The 16,660-nt window shown below is 36.1% G+C and overlaps 1 protein-coding gene across 1 annotated transcript; it reads right to left on the bottom strand.

Moving 5' to 3' along the window:
• Positions 1 to 6: 6 nt before the first annotated feature.
• LOC116286884 (electron transfer flavoprotein-ubiquinone oxidoreductase, mitochondrial) lies at positions 7 to 6,629 on the bottom strand. Its single transcript, XM_031693473.2, has 13 exons — positions 6,493 to 6,629; positions 6,290 to 6,397; positions 5,967 to 6,119; positions 5,522 to 5,598; positions 5,065 to 5,146; positions 4,603 to 4,721; positions 4,197 to 4,274; positions 3,794 to 3,940; positions 3,642 to 3,707; positions 2,973 to 3,107; positions 2,624 to 2,716; positions 1,863 to 2,031; positions 7 to 1,259 (listed from the first exon to the last, which is right to left on the bottom strand). Exons 1-13 carry the CDS (start codon positions 6,536 to 6,538, stop codon positions 691 to 693), a joined length of 1,842 nt encoding a protein of 613 aa, XP_031549333.2. The 5' UTR covers positions 6,539 to 6,629; the 3' UTR covers positions 7 to 690.
• Positions 6,630 to 16,660: the final 10,031 nt, after the last annotated feature.

Raw genomic sequence — 16,660 nt, 5'->3', positions numbered from 1 at the left:
TTTCTTTAAGAACTGATGAACGACAAGTTAGAATTACATTTTTGTAAAGGATGTACAATAATTACAATAATTATGATTGCAAGCAAAAGATTGATATTATTATTATAACATGACAAAGAACTCGGGTCATATTCGTAGGGGTGATATTTTGGTTAAAGCTTTTTTCTCGTTTCTAGAAAACACAAAGCAATATGCATCCTATTGGTCGAGATAAATGCTACAATCCAACAAAAAATAAATGAAGATATTTCGAAGTGATTTTCACTTGCAGCAATTGGGCAGACTATCTCTGTCTAATTCAAGTTTTGTCTTTTCTTTTTTCCTGTTTTTTAAATACTTTTACCTTAAGTTGGGTTTCCTGTGTCAGACTTGCAATTAAGCACATTAAAGAGTGTATCCAAATTTAGCCAAGGAAGCCTTAAAAGTCTAAAACGTTCTCGAATGACCTCTTTCTTTTATATTATTATAGCTGTTCGTCTCCTACGCAGGGGCTATTAGTGTCGTCACTAATAGTTCACTCCCCTACGTTGCGTGACAAAACTATAGCGGCTCCATAGGAGACTACATAGCTATATCCTGAGATACGATTTAATTACGAGAAAAAAGACTTAACGAATAAAAGGGCTACAATCCATAAAGGTGACATCAGATATCACTATTAACACCGATTCATAAATTAAAATTCAAGCATCACATGCCATTATAGGCCGGTCCCCCTCCCCCCTCAGGAATGACCCAGTTGATGTTCTGGCTAGGATCCTTGATATCACAAGTCTTGCAGTGCACACAATTTTGTGCATTTATCTGTAGTCTCATCCCCTCGCCGCTCTCCAGGGGAACATACTCATACACCCCTGCAGGACAGAACCTCTGCTCAGGTCCGTCATAGATGGCAAGGTTTTGTTTAACAGGTACAGTGTCATCCTTAAGGGTAAGGTGAGGGGGTTGATCCCCGTCATGATTTGTACCGCTAAGAGCCACTGATGACAAGAGGTCAAAGGAGACTACGCCGTCTGGTTTGGGGTATTCTATTGGTTTGTTATCTTTAGCTGGGGTCAGGCAGGATGCGTCTGGTTTAGGGGTACGGAATGTCCATGGTTCTTTACCTCTCAACAGGACATAAAAGACTGCGGAATAGGCTAACGTCCCATACAGACCAAGTGGTGTGTGGAATGATGGGCGGATGTTTCGTACGCTCTTCAGTTCTTTCCAAACCCAACTGTTTTTCAAGTTTGGCTCATACGACTCCAAGTAAAGACCTGTACATTAAAGTTAATTCAAATAAAGTCTGTTAGCCAAATAAATTATTATTATGAACCATCACCAAACATATCGTTTATTTGAACTTTCTCATCATTAGCCATATTGATATGTTGGAATGATATGTTCGAAGTGAAAAGATAGTAAATAAAGTAAAAAACAAAATAAAATAATGATAACAAAATGATAAAAATTTGAGTCATAAAACTGATGAGGCTCTATAGGGACAGCCGTGCAAGTGCTTTCACCTCTGACCTCAAGGGGGTTCAGGTTCAAATCCAGGACTCGGTGTCACATGTTTTCCCCTTAATTCAAGGGTTCTTATCTGGGTTCACCAGTTTTTCAGTGAATTAGCCATTCCCTGACTTTGATCAGCCCAGAGGTTGTTTCAGGCTTCGATCTGTGGTTAGCCATTCCCTGACTTAGATCAGCCCAGAAGTTGTTTGAGGGTTTGATCTGTGAGTTGACTGTGCTCTGACTTTGATCAGCCCAAAGGTTGTTTCAGGGATTAATCTGTGAGTTGGCCATGCCCTGCCTTTTACGTATAAGCCCAGAGGTTGCTTCAGGGTTCATTAAAATTTGAAGGAGCAAATTCTACTTGCCTTGTGTGTCTGATTTGCGGTTCTCATCAGTCAGAGTCTCATACACACTTTCAGCTGCCACCATTGCACTTTTCATTGCATTATGTGTTCCTTTGATCTTTGGTACATTCATGAATCCTGGACTGCATCCAATCAAAGCACCACCAGGAAATGCTAGCTTCGGAATACACTGCATGGAGAGAAATATAGGACATGATTTTCATGATTGTCCACTCCAAGATATGCTTCATGCACAAAGGTTTTAGTATGAGGTAGTATGTCCTAAATTAAATCTATTTTTTTCTCTTATCACAAACCCACAGATAAGCCATGCTCACTATAGAGTCACCAGTAGTTTGGTGGTTAGAGCATCAGATTAGCATACAGAGGGTTGTGGGTTCGACTCCCATCTGAGGCTCAGATTTTTTTAAAGTTCCCTAAATGTCTATGACATGACTTCCACTCAGGTTGTCGAAACATCAGACACCACCAACAACAGTCTTTCTCAAGACTACACTCACCCAGACAATCACATTTCACAACAAATAGTTATTATTGTTATTCAATTCTGTCATAAAATTATGCACAAAGCTTCACATCGAAACAAGGCTTCATGCATGACAAGCAAAGCATATCTCGGAAGTGATCTACTGTATTACACAACCAAGACAGTACAAGCTGGATGCATGATGTGTGTTGAAATAAAGAACACACACCCAACCAATCAGAAAGCAGGATTAATGACAGATATTTAATAAAGTTTTACGACAGTAGTTAATTACCTGGAAGCCTCCCTCATTCAGTGCTCTGGCTCCATATGCTATTCTGTTACCTCCTTCAAATGTTGGCCTTACTGCTGGATGAGTCTTGTAGCGCTGAAAAAAAGAATATTTTGAAATTTCACCTCAATCTTTGAACCTTATTTCACTTCTTTCAAAATGTTCCCTTTTCAGCTTAGGTGTATTTTTCCCCATTTCAGGGTACCATGTGTCATTCTCTAGAGTATTATTTCAGAAAAAACACAAGGATATGGTTACAACTTAAACAAAGAATCATATTCTCAAGAGAATGACACATGGTCATAAATGGGAAAGCTAAAAGGGTCTGTTAACACCATAAACAATTGATTACCTGGAACTCTTTGAATGGACTCAAGTAAGGATTACTGTAATCCAGCCCCAAAACAAAACCAACTGAAACAAGAGGAGCACCCTCCTTTTCTCTGTCAAGGTGATAAATAAATGAACCTCCATATGTCTTACGATCCTGAAGAAAAAAATTCAAATGACATCAGCCTAGTGGGAATTTGAAGCAAGGATGCACAAAAATAAAAATGAGGATGGTGATGATGATGGTGCTGGTGGTGATGATAACTAACTTAATATTTAGAATCACTTACTGACCAACCGACTGACAAACAACTGACTAACTGACCAACAGACTGACAATTCATTTTTTTTTCTTGTAGTCCTGTACCCTAAAAATGTATGTCCTAATTGGCTGCACAAGTGGATGTGCATTTTCTAGCTACTGTATCACTGACTGCAGTCCAGTATCCTGAGATACTGTAACAGATTGCCAAACAACAACAAAAAACTTGCCAAACAAGATAAAAAGTTATTAGAAAAATATGAGTTATTTACCATCCTAAGGTTTGTCTGGATAGGAAAAAAACTGTGCCCTTGGCCTACTGTATTAGCCTTAGTCCAAATATTCAAGACCTTGAGCACTTTTTCCCTATCTGGACCTCCTGGCTGGTAAATAACCTCTATGTATACTTATGATTATAGGTAAACATACCAATGGCCAACCAACAGTGTGTTCAACCAAACCAGGCTGGTGCTTCTCAGGGCTGATTTCCCACAACTGGAAAAAAAAATATTAAAAAAAGTAAATCATAATAGCATAACCAAGATCTTTGTTGCACTATTTTAAATACTTTTATTTCTCACCTCTTTTATTCCAATAGCATATGTCTGAGGATCACAGTTTTCTCTCAAGTTGAATTTCTTGTACAGTCCTTTAGCCAAATGCCCATGACATCCCTCGGCAAATAGAGTCACCTTGGCATGTAGTTCCATTCCCCTTTCAAATGTGTCCTAGAATACAACCATCAATAACTGTCTAAAATATAGTATTATTTATTTTTAATTATCAAACTCAATACTCTTTCGTTTTCTCACTGAACTCTGAAGATGACTTCTGCTTATGTTGTCAAAATGACAGTCACCACCAGTCTTTCTTAAGACTACACTCATCTAGACAATCACACTTTACAACACACTTCAATGCTAAATACTGTTAACTAGGGTGTACAGAAGTTGTTATGCGATAGAAAATGATAAATAAACCTACCTTTGGAGAACCATCTTTATGAATACCAACATCATTGGTAGCAATACCTTTAACGCTTCCATCTTCATGGTATAAAACCTATTTGAGTTGTTGGAAAAGGAGTTCAAATCTAAAATTGGTGGCAATTATTCTTTTTTTCCACAAGATTTTTTCTCTAATTATCACAAAAAAACCTGCCTCTCTTCAAAAAAACAAATTTTGTGACCCTCCTCATTATTCTTTCAGTCTTCTTCAGTGACAGAACTTTAGATTATAGATGAAAATACAGACGATGACCATTCCTTTCTGGCTGTGTAAAAATTTAATGACCCTCCCTCCCCTAGTTTTTTTTGGCCCTTCACCCTGCCCCCTTAAAAACCATTTTCTAATTTTCTGTTGATGTTTAAAAAACATCTGAAAAACTCACTTCACTTGCAGCATATCCAGGGTATATTTCTACTCCGAGCTCTTCAGCCTGTTCTCCAAGCCATCGAACAAAGTTACCCAGCCTTACAATGTAATTCCCATGATTGTACATAGGAAGACCTGAACGTAATGAATAAACATCTATTAGATATTAATAAATCACACTGTGCAATCAACTAATTGAACAGTTTCAATGATACTCAAAACTATTAGCCAATTCATAAACATGTGTTACAATCAAGTTTTTTTGAAAATATGTTAAAATAGGAAATACCATCTTTGCTCTTGATGAATACCACCGGTATTCACTCATAGTATTTGATGAGATTGGCATAATACTACAAGTGCTTACAAATACAGTGTGCATAGTACTGTTCATTAATTCTTCTCAAAGGTTGGTATTCTTTTATCAAATGTGTATGATTTAGTGTTACTAAAATCGAAGTATTTTAGCATTACTTACCTTTAAAAATAGGTATTGGAATGCTTCCTTTTTCTGTTAAAATCAAAAATTTGTCCCCTGTCACAGGGGTATGAAGTGGAGCCTATGAAAAATTATGGTAAAAAAAATTATGGTATTGTCATGCATGAGGTCTGTATATATACACCAGGGTTCGTGCTGAGGTAACCACTTAAAATTCAAGGACTATGTTCAGCTAACTATGCCTATGACTTTCAGATTTTTCAATCTTTCTGACTAGATCTATTTCAGAACCATGCAAGCAATGACCGAAGCAAAATTCAAGGAGTTTTCAAGGAGTTTTGCTAAAATCATAAAATTCAAGAGTTTTTCAAGTGCCCTTGAAAACATGAATTAAATTCAAGGAGTTTTCAAGGAGTTTAAGGAGTAGCACGAACCCTGATACACTCATTTGATGTTTATTGCACAAGAGTACAAAAGATTTTAAGTCTCATTTTACCCCCTTCTCTTTCCAGTCAGGTATTAGTTCATTAAGTGCGTGAGGCTCCAGACAAGCTCCAGATAATGTATGACCACCTTAAATAAAGAAAATATTGCATAAATATGGTATTTTTTAACACTGTTTTCATTCCTACGTATGAGAGAATCAGGATTGATTAACTGTCAATCAAGTAAATCATTGGAGTATGTAAAGGTACATGGAAAACTGTGGGAAGGTGTATAATGAAAAAATTAATGATTATCACAGGACTTAAAATAACAGCCGATCGGTTGCTGGTCATGACTGGTCAGTTCTGGCCAGACATTGTCCGATGTCCAATGTTATTTTAAGCCTTGTATCATTGGTGGCAATGATGACGATGATGGTGGTGTTGATAATCTGTATACAGGTATTTAACAAATAATTAATCTACAAGATTATTTCAGTTGTTATATGTAATCACCTATTTCTGATGCTTTTTCTACTAAACACACTCTTATATCTTTTCCATTTTCATTAGCCAACTGCTTGATTCTAATGGCAGCAGACAGTCCTGCAGGTCCACCACCAACAATAACAACATCAGCTTCGTCTCCAAATCTCTCCATATCTACATCTGTGTTCAAATAATGAGCATGTATGTGTTATTATAAGCCATTCAATGATTATTTTTTCAATTTTTTACCACATGGTTTTAAGAAAACACCGCACCACATCATCAAACAAACTAATAATAAAAATTAACGTACCATATACATGTAGTAAAACGATAAGCAGTTTTCCTACCTTTCCATCTTGAATCTTTCTCTCGAGGAACTACAGTATAGTGTGTAGTAATCTTTGGGAACTGTTCCGTTGTAGATGAAAAAACTCGGCATCTTAAACTTTGAATCGCTGTTTGATCAATGTCGAGGAGTTGCATAACATATTGATAGTAAAACCCGGTAAAACGTAAAAAATCTACGATTCGAAGCACAAACAAGACTTACCTCTGCTTAGACCAGTCTTTAAGGTCCAAATTCTTGCTTTCCACATTTTATGAAAGACTTTATCCCAACTATTGAACTAATAAAACGTGATTCAAAGCATTCAAAACTACTGTTCAAAGTTCATTCAGTGACTTGGCGATCGACAGGGAGCCCAAACTAGATTAGTGTAATGACACGACTAATGACACGTAAATACTTTTTTTTTTTTTTTTTTTTTTCCTATTATTTTTCTAAAAGTAAAATACAAGTCCTATACCTTAATATCTCAGAGTATAATGTTAAATATAAGGTACTATAAAGCAAAAACAATTTGAACTCTTATTTTTTTATAACGCGGTCTCCCTGTGGTAATACTTGTTACCAGGCCCCATGTTCTTATTTGCCGCTAAATAGCTCAGGAAGCCCACATCTCGATATCTCAGTTCCTATTTACAGCCGGCGTTTGTGCGTCGTTGTGCAAAGTTGTGTGCCGGTAATATCCCTCACATGGTAAGGGTCCACAAGGGGAGGGGGTGTCCTAATCCCATTTCCCAACCACCAATTTGACCTAATCTCAAAGTTCCAGCCTATGTTTTGTTCAAATCTCAATCCCATTCCCATTTTTTGCTTTTTATTTGTTTGTGAATCCCATTCCCAGTGCATAAAATTCCATTTTCCCAGCCCCAAAAAATGCGAATCCCAGCCCCCATTTCACCACTTTAGCCGTCAGTACGTGTAACTGTATCATCCTTTCGTTGATATTTCTTATGTTATAGTTACCACAGTTCTATGATGTCGTGTTTTTGGAAGGGAAGGGGACGTAGGAAGGGAATGACAAAATGCATATACTGTTTAATGACATAAAATTAACACTGCTTTACATAGCAAAAATTAGAGAAAGAGGTATATTTTGCATTGAATTCAGTTAGAATTTTTTAAATGGTATTTTTTAAATTACAATGAATACATTAATCCCTTTAAATGAAGAAAGCCATTGCAAACAAAGCCTGAATTGAACGTCTTAATTGATTAACTCAAAAAAATGAACTAATTCAAATATCTGTTTTGAATTATCGCATTGGATGAAATGTTTTGATTAAGGTGACTGCCTACTTTTGGAAATTGATTTAAGCTTTTCTTAAAACTTCGATTTCCCGAATTGAAATTTAATGCTGATTCCAAATCTGGAAAGAAAAATAGGGTGTCCCGAGCTCGTTTTCGAGATAATCAGCATTTAATGGAAGCCTACGCACGAGCTTTTGGAGTAAAAATTGCGCCACTAGAAGTGATTAGAAAAAAATTAAGATGAATAAGATAATAGTTATTTGCAGACTATATGATTGCATAAATGAAGGCTAGTCAATCCTTCTACAATAATACATGGATATTTTCGACAAAAAGACAGAGAGATACATTGATTTGTCATATTTTGTAGTTTCGGTGCTCTTAAAAAATCTCATAAAGTCGAATAAAAATCCCTACAAAAATCTATTTTTTCACGTGTTCCTGATTTAAACTTTTCCTAAAATCTTGACATAACCTTGATTTTTAGGAGTTTTTTCGAATGAGCTATCAAAAAATATAGAGTCCCGTGCAAAATTTGAGGGTTTTGCCCTGTTGAAGCTCAAAACGCGTATGGTTCTTCAATAAAATCTTGTAGATTTTTCAGCGGTTTTTGAGCGCGCGCACATCGTGGGCTCAAATCGAACGTTCAAAAGTAGGCAGCCACCTTAACAGACAAAAAAGAGTGAAAAATAAAGATTGCTTGCTATTGGAGCTTTTTATCACATACGTGAAATGGTCGTGCAAAAATATTAACCAATAATAAAGAGAAAGGCGTTTCGATAATAAAATTCCATTGGACTGCACGTTTTGAATGACAGCTATAAAAAGCGCGAAAATTAGACTGATTCTACTGGTTTGTACACGTTGCATACGCACGTGGAGTGGTATTAGCCAATCACAACGCATATTATTTTCAACGAAGTCTTACCTCATTGGCTGGAATTGTTTGATTGACGGTTGATTCATGTGGAATGCAGTATTAGTTTTCGGGTGTGTGGGGCTTGACTTCATAATCAAGTTGACGTGTAGAAAGTCAGGTATGTACCACTCTGTTGCTGCAAAAATTATCTTAAAGTTAACCTTTTTCTTTTTAATTTTTCCAATTTTGGCCTTTCAAATGTGTAGTTTTACGCAGGATATTCCTAGCCACAAGATATAAACGTTATTTTTCTTGCTTTTTCGGATGTAAAACGCTTTCTATCTTTCAAAGAAACACTAGTTGATAACAGCTGATAAATACTGTGAAGCGGGAAATACAAATTATTTGGAAACGTTCTTTACTTTTAACAAAGCCAACACTTGCCGAGTTGAGCGAATTCCTGGTTTTTCAATGTTTTTCAGCTGCAGAATTGTCACAATTTTTGCTTTTAGAAGAAAGTTTTCATTCATAGTCGAACGCACTGTACTCAGCTGATAATTACTTGGAAGCGGGAAATACAAATTATTTGGAAACTTTCTTTACTTCGTAACAAAAAAACTTGCCGAGTTTAGCAATTCCTGTCGTTTTTAAAATGTTTTTCAGCAGAGTTTTCACAATTTTTGCTTTTAGAAGAAAATTTTCATTCAAGTTATCAAACGCACTGAATAAGTGCAAAGCGACCACGAGGCCAAAAGACCATATATTCTCTTGCTTTATACAAATTTTTCTTCAATTTTCATGAGTTATATTTTATTTTGCGTAAACTTTTAATCTGATATTTGTAACTTTTGAACTTTTAAAGTTTATTTAATCTGGTTTTTGATACTTTTTTCGTTCGAAAATAGGCGTTTTGGTTTCGCGCGCTTTTTTAGTCAGGACTGTGACTTGTATTCTCGTTTGAATAGTCGGACTCTCTATTGTTCTTTCGATAAAATCATTCATTTTGAGTTACTAGACTTACAATTTTTAACTTTTATTTGAAGTTTTGTAAAGATTTCCCAAATTTTAAACAAATTTCTGACATTATCATTTTGGCGCGCTTTTCATCTTGACGAAAGTTGTCGATGAGACTTTTCAATGCTCTTGTTTGTCAATATTCTTTCTTACAGTTATGCAAAGAAAAGTATTTTTCTACCAAATACTGACACTTTTTTACATTTTCCAGATTATTAATCATTATTGGAAGTGGTTATATAAAGTACTAGAAGCAAGAAGAAGACTACTGCGTATCGTAAGACTGAGTTGATGGTGGAAGATCATGAACAAGTTGAAAGAAAATTTAATTTCTTCTCTTGTGTTTCGTTTTGGCTGGCTCGACCTTGTTCTTGATCTTCTTCTTCTTATTGTTGCATTGCAATTAGATGGAAAGAGGTGGAGAGAGGCAGTTCCTAATCAAAAAGGAACTCAGTTGTTCTGTATTGAACTCACTAGGCTAGGGTTTTGATTTGCAGACATTCATGAAAAAAATATATACACTTCTTGAACGTAAAATTTGGTTCAATTGCTGCAAGTCGAAATATATTCTGCAATGCTTTTTTTGTCGATCTAGAAAGTTATTAGGCTAGCCGTAAGAGGGGACCAGATGTAAGGCTGGTCCCAGGGATTATTTGTTTGACAAGAAGCTACCACTATCTTAAAACTAGGTGGGGTATGGCGGATTATTAGTGTTTTTGACTGGTCATCTCGACCAGGAGGGTCAATTGGCCAGTATCAGGTTAGCTTTTCAAATGAATTTTCGTCACCGAGTTCGCTTCTCTGGACGTCAATGAAGACACAGGATCTACACATATAAGGTGTGAACTTTAGTTAACTGGAGTTCAGGCTTACTTGAGTAACGCTGGCCGGTGTACATATCACTCACTCCCTTCACACAGCGCTTAGGGTTAGGTGCTTTCTATTGAGATTAGACTGGCCAGTTGCGTGCTCTCGTAAGACTAGGTAAAGTCAGGATCACCCGCCGTCGGATCATTTTCCTCGCTCCTCCCCTCGGTTGATGGTTTTGATGAAATTCTGACTTGCTGCTCCAGTATAGTCTTGCTTTCCAGTCGTGGTTCAAGTCTACCAAGAACAGCCAAACTCGGCTGCCTCTGAGAGGGAAGACAAGTCTGCGATAGATTTTTGTTTTATCATGCACCAGGCATGCCAGTGGTAGCTTCTTTAGGATAGAATTTTGTACTGAAATATAGAACATTTTATGATTATGTTTATGCATTATTTTTTTGTATGGTTCTTGTTATTTCTATAGGTTATGACTATGTTATAGTTTATTAATTAGCCTTAATGCTAACTTTTCGATTGAAGATTGTAGATTTGTTTCGGATTTCGACCATTTTTTTTACTCTGATAGCATGTGGTAGTTCATCATACTCTTTCATTTCTCTTCGATCATTTCGATACTTCTCTTTCAAATCGTTTTTGACGGTTTTATAGATTTTGTCTTAGCTTTTTATTGTATCACATAATAGAGTAATTACGATAGAAATATATTCGATGGTTTGAGTCTTGGATATTCCAGCTCTCTTTGAAGTATTCATAACTTCCTTGAGAATCCTGGAATATCCCTCCTTTTCTAAGTTAACTCTCATTCGATAGCATGATATAATAATAGTTTAAGGGTGTGGTTCCTGGATATTCCAGCTCTCTCTGAAGTATTCATAACTTCCTTGAGAATCCTGGAATATCCTCCCTTTTCATGATGCACACACGACAATCAAATACTTTTTTGAAGATGGGCGGGGCCTTAGATAGTTCTTTCTTCAGGAATGATCCATCCCTTGTACAAAAAACGTCTAGATCTTTTCGGTTTTTCAACAAACGCCTCAACTCTTTTTGGTTTTTCAACGAACACCTCAAGCTTTTTGGTTTTTCAACGAACGCCTCAAGCTTTTTGGTTTTTCAACGAACGCCTCAAGCTTTTTGGTTTTTCAACGAACGCCTCAAGCTTTTTGGTTTTTCAACAAGCAAGCTTTTTGGTTTTTCAACAAACAAGCTTTTTGGTTTTTCAACAAACAAGCTTTTTGGTTTTTCAACAAACAAGCTTTTTGGTTTTTCAACAAACAAGCTTTTTGGTTTTTCAACAAACAAGATTTTTGGTTTTTCAACGAACGCCTCAAGCTTTTTGGTTTTTTCGACGAACGCCTCCAAGTTCTTCTGTTTTTCAACATCTTCCAAGATTCCGTACGTGGTTCCCTAGTAAAGTTAACATTCAAAAGTATAAATTTCTATATATGCTTTTGTTTTGCAACCTTTGTTTGGAAAAAGTTTTCAAAATTTCAATTGCTAACAGTGTTTTTTTTTCTCTCTCTTTTTCAGACCGAAAACCGAAAAATATTATGATTTATGACTAAACCTTTACAATATGTTTTGCGCTCATTTTAAAACTTAATAAGATATATCGGCATGCAATGTACTAATATATACTTTCTTTTTTTCTTCTTTCAGATCCATGACCATACATTTTCGTGCACATTTGCAGTTTCATTATGTACACCTTTAACCCTCCAAGGTCGTGCGCTTGCATAAGGTGGAGGACTACGTTTCCAGGGAGATTTTTCGGCCATTCCCTAGTCTCTGGTTTTTCGTAGCTGGCAGCGTACAAAAAATTACACAAGAGATTTTCATGGATAAAGGTTTTGAAAGGAATATAATTGGCTTTTTTCATTTTTTTTCGATTTGGCACATACGCTTTTCTCCGGCACACTATTTATGTCACTTTGTAAATCAAATTTAAATCACTCGTTGTATTGAATGCACCATATTTTTGATATGACATTTTGAGCTTTTTTGTATCGAACGAGAGTTTCAACGATTTCGAAGATGCCTTGACCATTTTCGACTAAAGCCAAAGTTTTTGGTTTTTCAACGAACTTCTGATCAGGCCAAGGTTTTTGGTTTTTCAACGATTTTCAGCGAACGCCTCAAGCTTTTTGGTTTTTCAACAAACGCCTCAACTCTTTTTGGTTTTTCAACGAACGCCTCAAGCTTTTTGTTTTTTCAACAAACGCCTAAACTCTTTTTGGTTTTTCAACAAACGCCTCAAGGTTTTTGGTTTTTCAACAAACGCCTCAAGGTTTTTGGTTTTTCAACATCTTCCAAGATTCCGTACGTTGTTCCCTAGTAAATTTTTCAACATTGGTCTGGTGCCTCGGATATTTCTTTCTTCAGGAATATCCATCCTTGTACACAAGCCACTAAAGAAAAGATTTAAAGGTATAAAGCTTATACAAGACATACAAATTTATGCTGATTTTTTCAACGTGTGCCAAAGTTTGTAAAATTTTGGAAATACTTAAAAAAACAAATTACTCTTTTTCATTTCGATTGGCATTGTGTTTTGGCTTTCCTATTTCTAAAACCCACCCCAAACTCAGTAGTGTAACAGGGCACGCTCGGCTTACGAGCCAAGAGGACTGGGTGCGATTCCCAGCTGAGTTGGTGGAGAAAACGAGTCGGGTCTTGAAAGCAGTTTCTATTCCTGTCGGTTAATGGCCGGCATTTCAACAAGACGTTAATTTATCAAATTAATTTGAAAGTTTAGGTTTAGTTTTCGAGAAAATAAGCGGTAAACGATTTCTATGATGTCATAATTACGTCATAATGAAAAGCCCGCTTTAAATTAATTTATCGTTTTTGAAACCTTTAATCCTTTCCTGACATTGTGTGAAAAGCGCTTGCAGATCAAGTTATTCAAGACGAAGTTGTAGCCGTTTCAATGCGGCTAGGCGTGCCAGACCAAAACTACCCAAAGTGTGCAAGGGGAGTCTGTTAGTACAGGTCAGTGATGCTACCATGCAAACGTCCTATTGAAACTTGTTGCTAAGAATGACTTAATGTAACGTTAATGTCAATTTTTTTAAAAATTTCCTGGTTCTACGGCTTAAACAAAATGGCGGTTTTTTGACTTTGGCCTCCCCTCTTCGCACCTGAAGAATAGTAGTACCAACTGTACTACATTTGTTTGGAGATGGTAAGACGCAAGTCACTACATAGAAAAACTAAATGGCCGGCAGCTTTATTTTTAAACAGTTATGTTTTTTTAAAGAAATCGAGCCCAGTTCTTTCCATTTTTACGAACCAAACTATCCTGGCTAAACTATCATGATTACTAAGCGATTCCAAGCGATTCCATTAATCTATCAAATTGGCTTCTTAAAACCTAGGCATAGTATTCTCGGCTTTGAATTTGTGACATGATTGCTTGTCTTTCCTTTAAACGGTTTTCGATTAGAAATCCATCTCCATCAGCCTCAGTTATATGTACGATTGCTTCCTGATACAAAAAAATGGAAGGATAAAGAATACCAGGCTTGTTTTGTGACTAAATGATGTGTTTTGAGAAAAAGACTATATCGCGGGCGTAGAGTGCGTCTCACGGCCCCCTCACAGACCAAATTACATACATTTCTTGTATTTTATGAGGTCCATCTCCGCCCGGGATGTAGTCTTCCGCGTATATACCTAGCCTATACTTTGAAATCGTTTTGGAAGCCAAAATTTTCAATTTCTACCCATTCTTGCATAAAAGAGCTATAAATAGTAGATTGTGTCTAGCCGTGAAAATATCTTTGGACAGAATAATGTAGTCCTGGTCTCACTTTTTCTTCGCTCAAACAAGCTGAGGGTAAAAAATTTATCCGCGCCCGAATTTTCAGTGATAATTAAACTGAGTCCAGGCACGTACATACCTTAGATGTGATCGTGACGACAATAATAACCTGGCTTAACGGGGACTTTGATATTCGGCTAGAGCGGCGCAAAGAAAGGGGATAACAAAATATTCGGATTATCCATATATTTGGATTATCCATACTAGTTATAGAAACCTTCATTTATACCATTCAGATCAATATCACAGCGCAGTTGAAAAGAGAGATCGCATTGGGTTTTAAAATGCTAGATGTGATTTTGTGGAGGGTGGACAATCTTTCAATCTGCTATAGCTAGCGAAAGCTTTTTTGGCTGCCAAAAAGTCAAATGTACTAACACCTAGTTCTTTGGGGGAGGGAAGGTGTGTTGTAAAGGCGTACACTTGACGTGAAGGTTCATCATACATTTGATGCTCATAAAAACATTTGTTTTTTGCGACAAAAGCAAAACAAATTACACCATTAATACCCATTTTACTTGCTCTTTTAGAATATGGTAGTTTTTGCCTCAAAATCCAAAATTGTGGAATATCCCAACCTGGATTAACCCCTTGGATCGGACTTTTCTTAGGTGGAGTGTGGGAATCGAGAATTTGTTTTCTTTGGTATTTTGAGTTGAAGTCAATTTTAAATGTCTAACGTACCTCGAACAATTGCTTTGATGTAGTTGTTTTTAGAAATTAATGAAGACTATGCCTTTTATGCGAAGGAATTTGTTAACGGTTCTCTGTGTAGAAAGGTGTAAATTTATTCCACTTATTTTCAATTTCTTTCATTTTTATCAAGCACGAAATCAAAAAAGATGTTCCTGCAAACTCCCTAACTTGCGGCCATACCAAATCACATGCTAAGACAGAAGGAGAACGATTGTACACGGCCAGCACCATAGCCGGATAGTACAATCGTGGGTCTTGATTTCAAAGGAATTCATTGATCATCACACCAATGCGAATGAAGTGAAAACGGAAAACGTGAGTAGTAGTGAAGTTTTATGTGTTCAAAAATACAAATATGTGTGTTTATACACCATTTAGTTTAAGTATGGTCTACCTGTAGTGCGACATAGGTCCACATACCACAGGAAGCCCAGCATTTTTTCTGCAATTGTTCTGATTCAGCTTGGAAAGCAGGTTGTGAATTAAAATCTTCGATTGCGTTTTTAACTGGTCTTATCACTCCTTCTCAAATAAAGCACTTCTCCAAAAAAAAACGTTTTTGCTGACAAGAAGTTCACATCGTGTGAAAGGATCTTCTAGTGAAGCTCCTACTCAAATCCTATCTAAATTTTATCTAAATAGAGAATAAAAGGAATAAAATCATTTAAAAGCATCAAAGTTTCCATTTTCTTAATTTAAAAGTTATCTGTTTTGGTTAGCGAAAAAATTTAAGAATGCAGTTTAAAATTTGGTTAAAAAGAACTTGAAGAGTCCTTTCACTGGATGTGAAATAATCATGATACCATATGAGGGAGGGACTTTTTCACATCCTCTGAAAGGACCTTTTTTATACTCAAACAGTTAGTAATATATATTGGTCCAACGAATACAACAAAAACAGCAACAGAAACAACATATTAAAAGGGATAAGTACGTTCTAAAAGTTGATTAGGAACTTGAAGGGTCCCTTCACTGGATGTGAACTAATACGACTATGAAGGAGAGACTTTTTCACATTCAGTGAAAAGACCTTTTGCATGCATAAGCTAAAAGTCATATGTTTTACTCAAAGAACAAAACAATCAATAAAACAGATAAAAAAGAAAATTAATGGAAAAAATGGTTCATGAGTTGTTTATAAAAAAGGTCCTTTCACTTCATGTGAACTATACAAGTGAGCGACTATTTCACATCCAGTAAAAGGACCTTTTTATTTATTGAAAAGTTATGTTTTGGTCAAAGCAGAATAAAATAATGAATGAATGAAATAGAAAGAAACAAAATGCCCGAGCATTACGAATAAATAAATAATATGGATAAGAATGAAATGGCAGACGAATATGGTTGAGAAGTCGATTAGCGTATCAAAGGTCCTTTCACTGGACGTGAACTACATGAGGAAGCGGACTATTTCACATCCAGTGAAAGGACCTTTTTCATAACCGAAAAACTATTTTGAACAATCCAGTCCGAACCATTTGACAAGTAAAATGTCCTTTGGAATCGCTTGGCACTACTTAATCATAATTATAGGATAGTTTGGAAGTAATTGCATTGATTGGGATAGATGTTTTTTAAGTAAGTAAATGCCGAGCTGCTGGCCATGTAGTCTTTTGAAATTTTAGACCAGGTGCAAGACTAGACAAGACTAGACAAATCTGATAAATAGAATGTCCAATTGGAATCTTATGCCTTAACGTGATTTAGTAGAATCTCTTACTGGTTTAGGAGAATCCCTTAAATTGATTTATGAGTATCCCCTACCTGGTTTAGAAGTATCCCTTTACTTGAAGACATTAACAAATTCATGATAATATACTTTTAAAAATAGAAAATATCATCTGGATACAATGCGGTTCAATCTAACATTCAAAAATTTAAGAAAAAAAAAAACGACTCCACTT

Source organism: Actinia tenebrosa, unplaced genomic scaffold, assembly GCF_029948245.1.
Source record: "Actinia tenebrosa isolate PJP-AT-01 unplaced genomic scaffold, QUT_ActTen_1.0 PGA_scaffold0__85_contigs__length_37466705, whole genome shotgun sequence".
NCBI lineage: Eukaryota > Metazoa > Cnidaria > Anthozoa > Actiniaria > Actiniidae > Actinia > Actinia tenebrosa.
The sequence above is the reverse complement of the archived record's forward strand: the minus strand, read 5'-3'. Positions and strand labels throughout refer to the sequence as shown.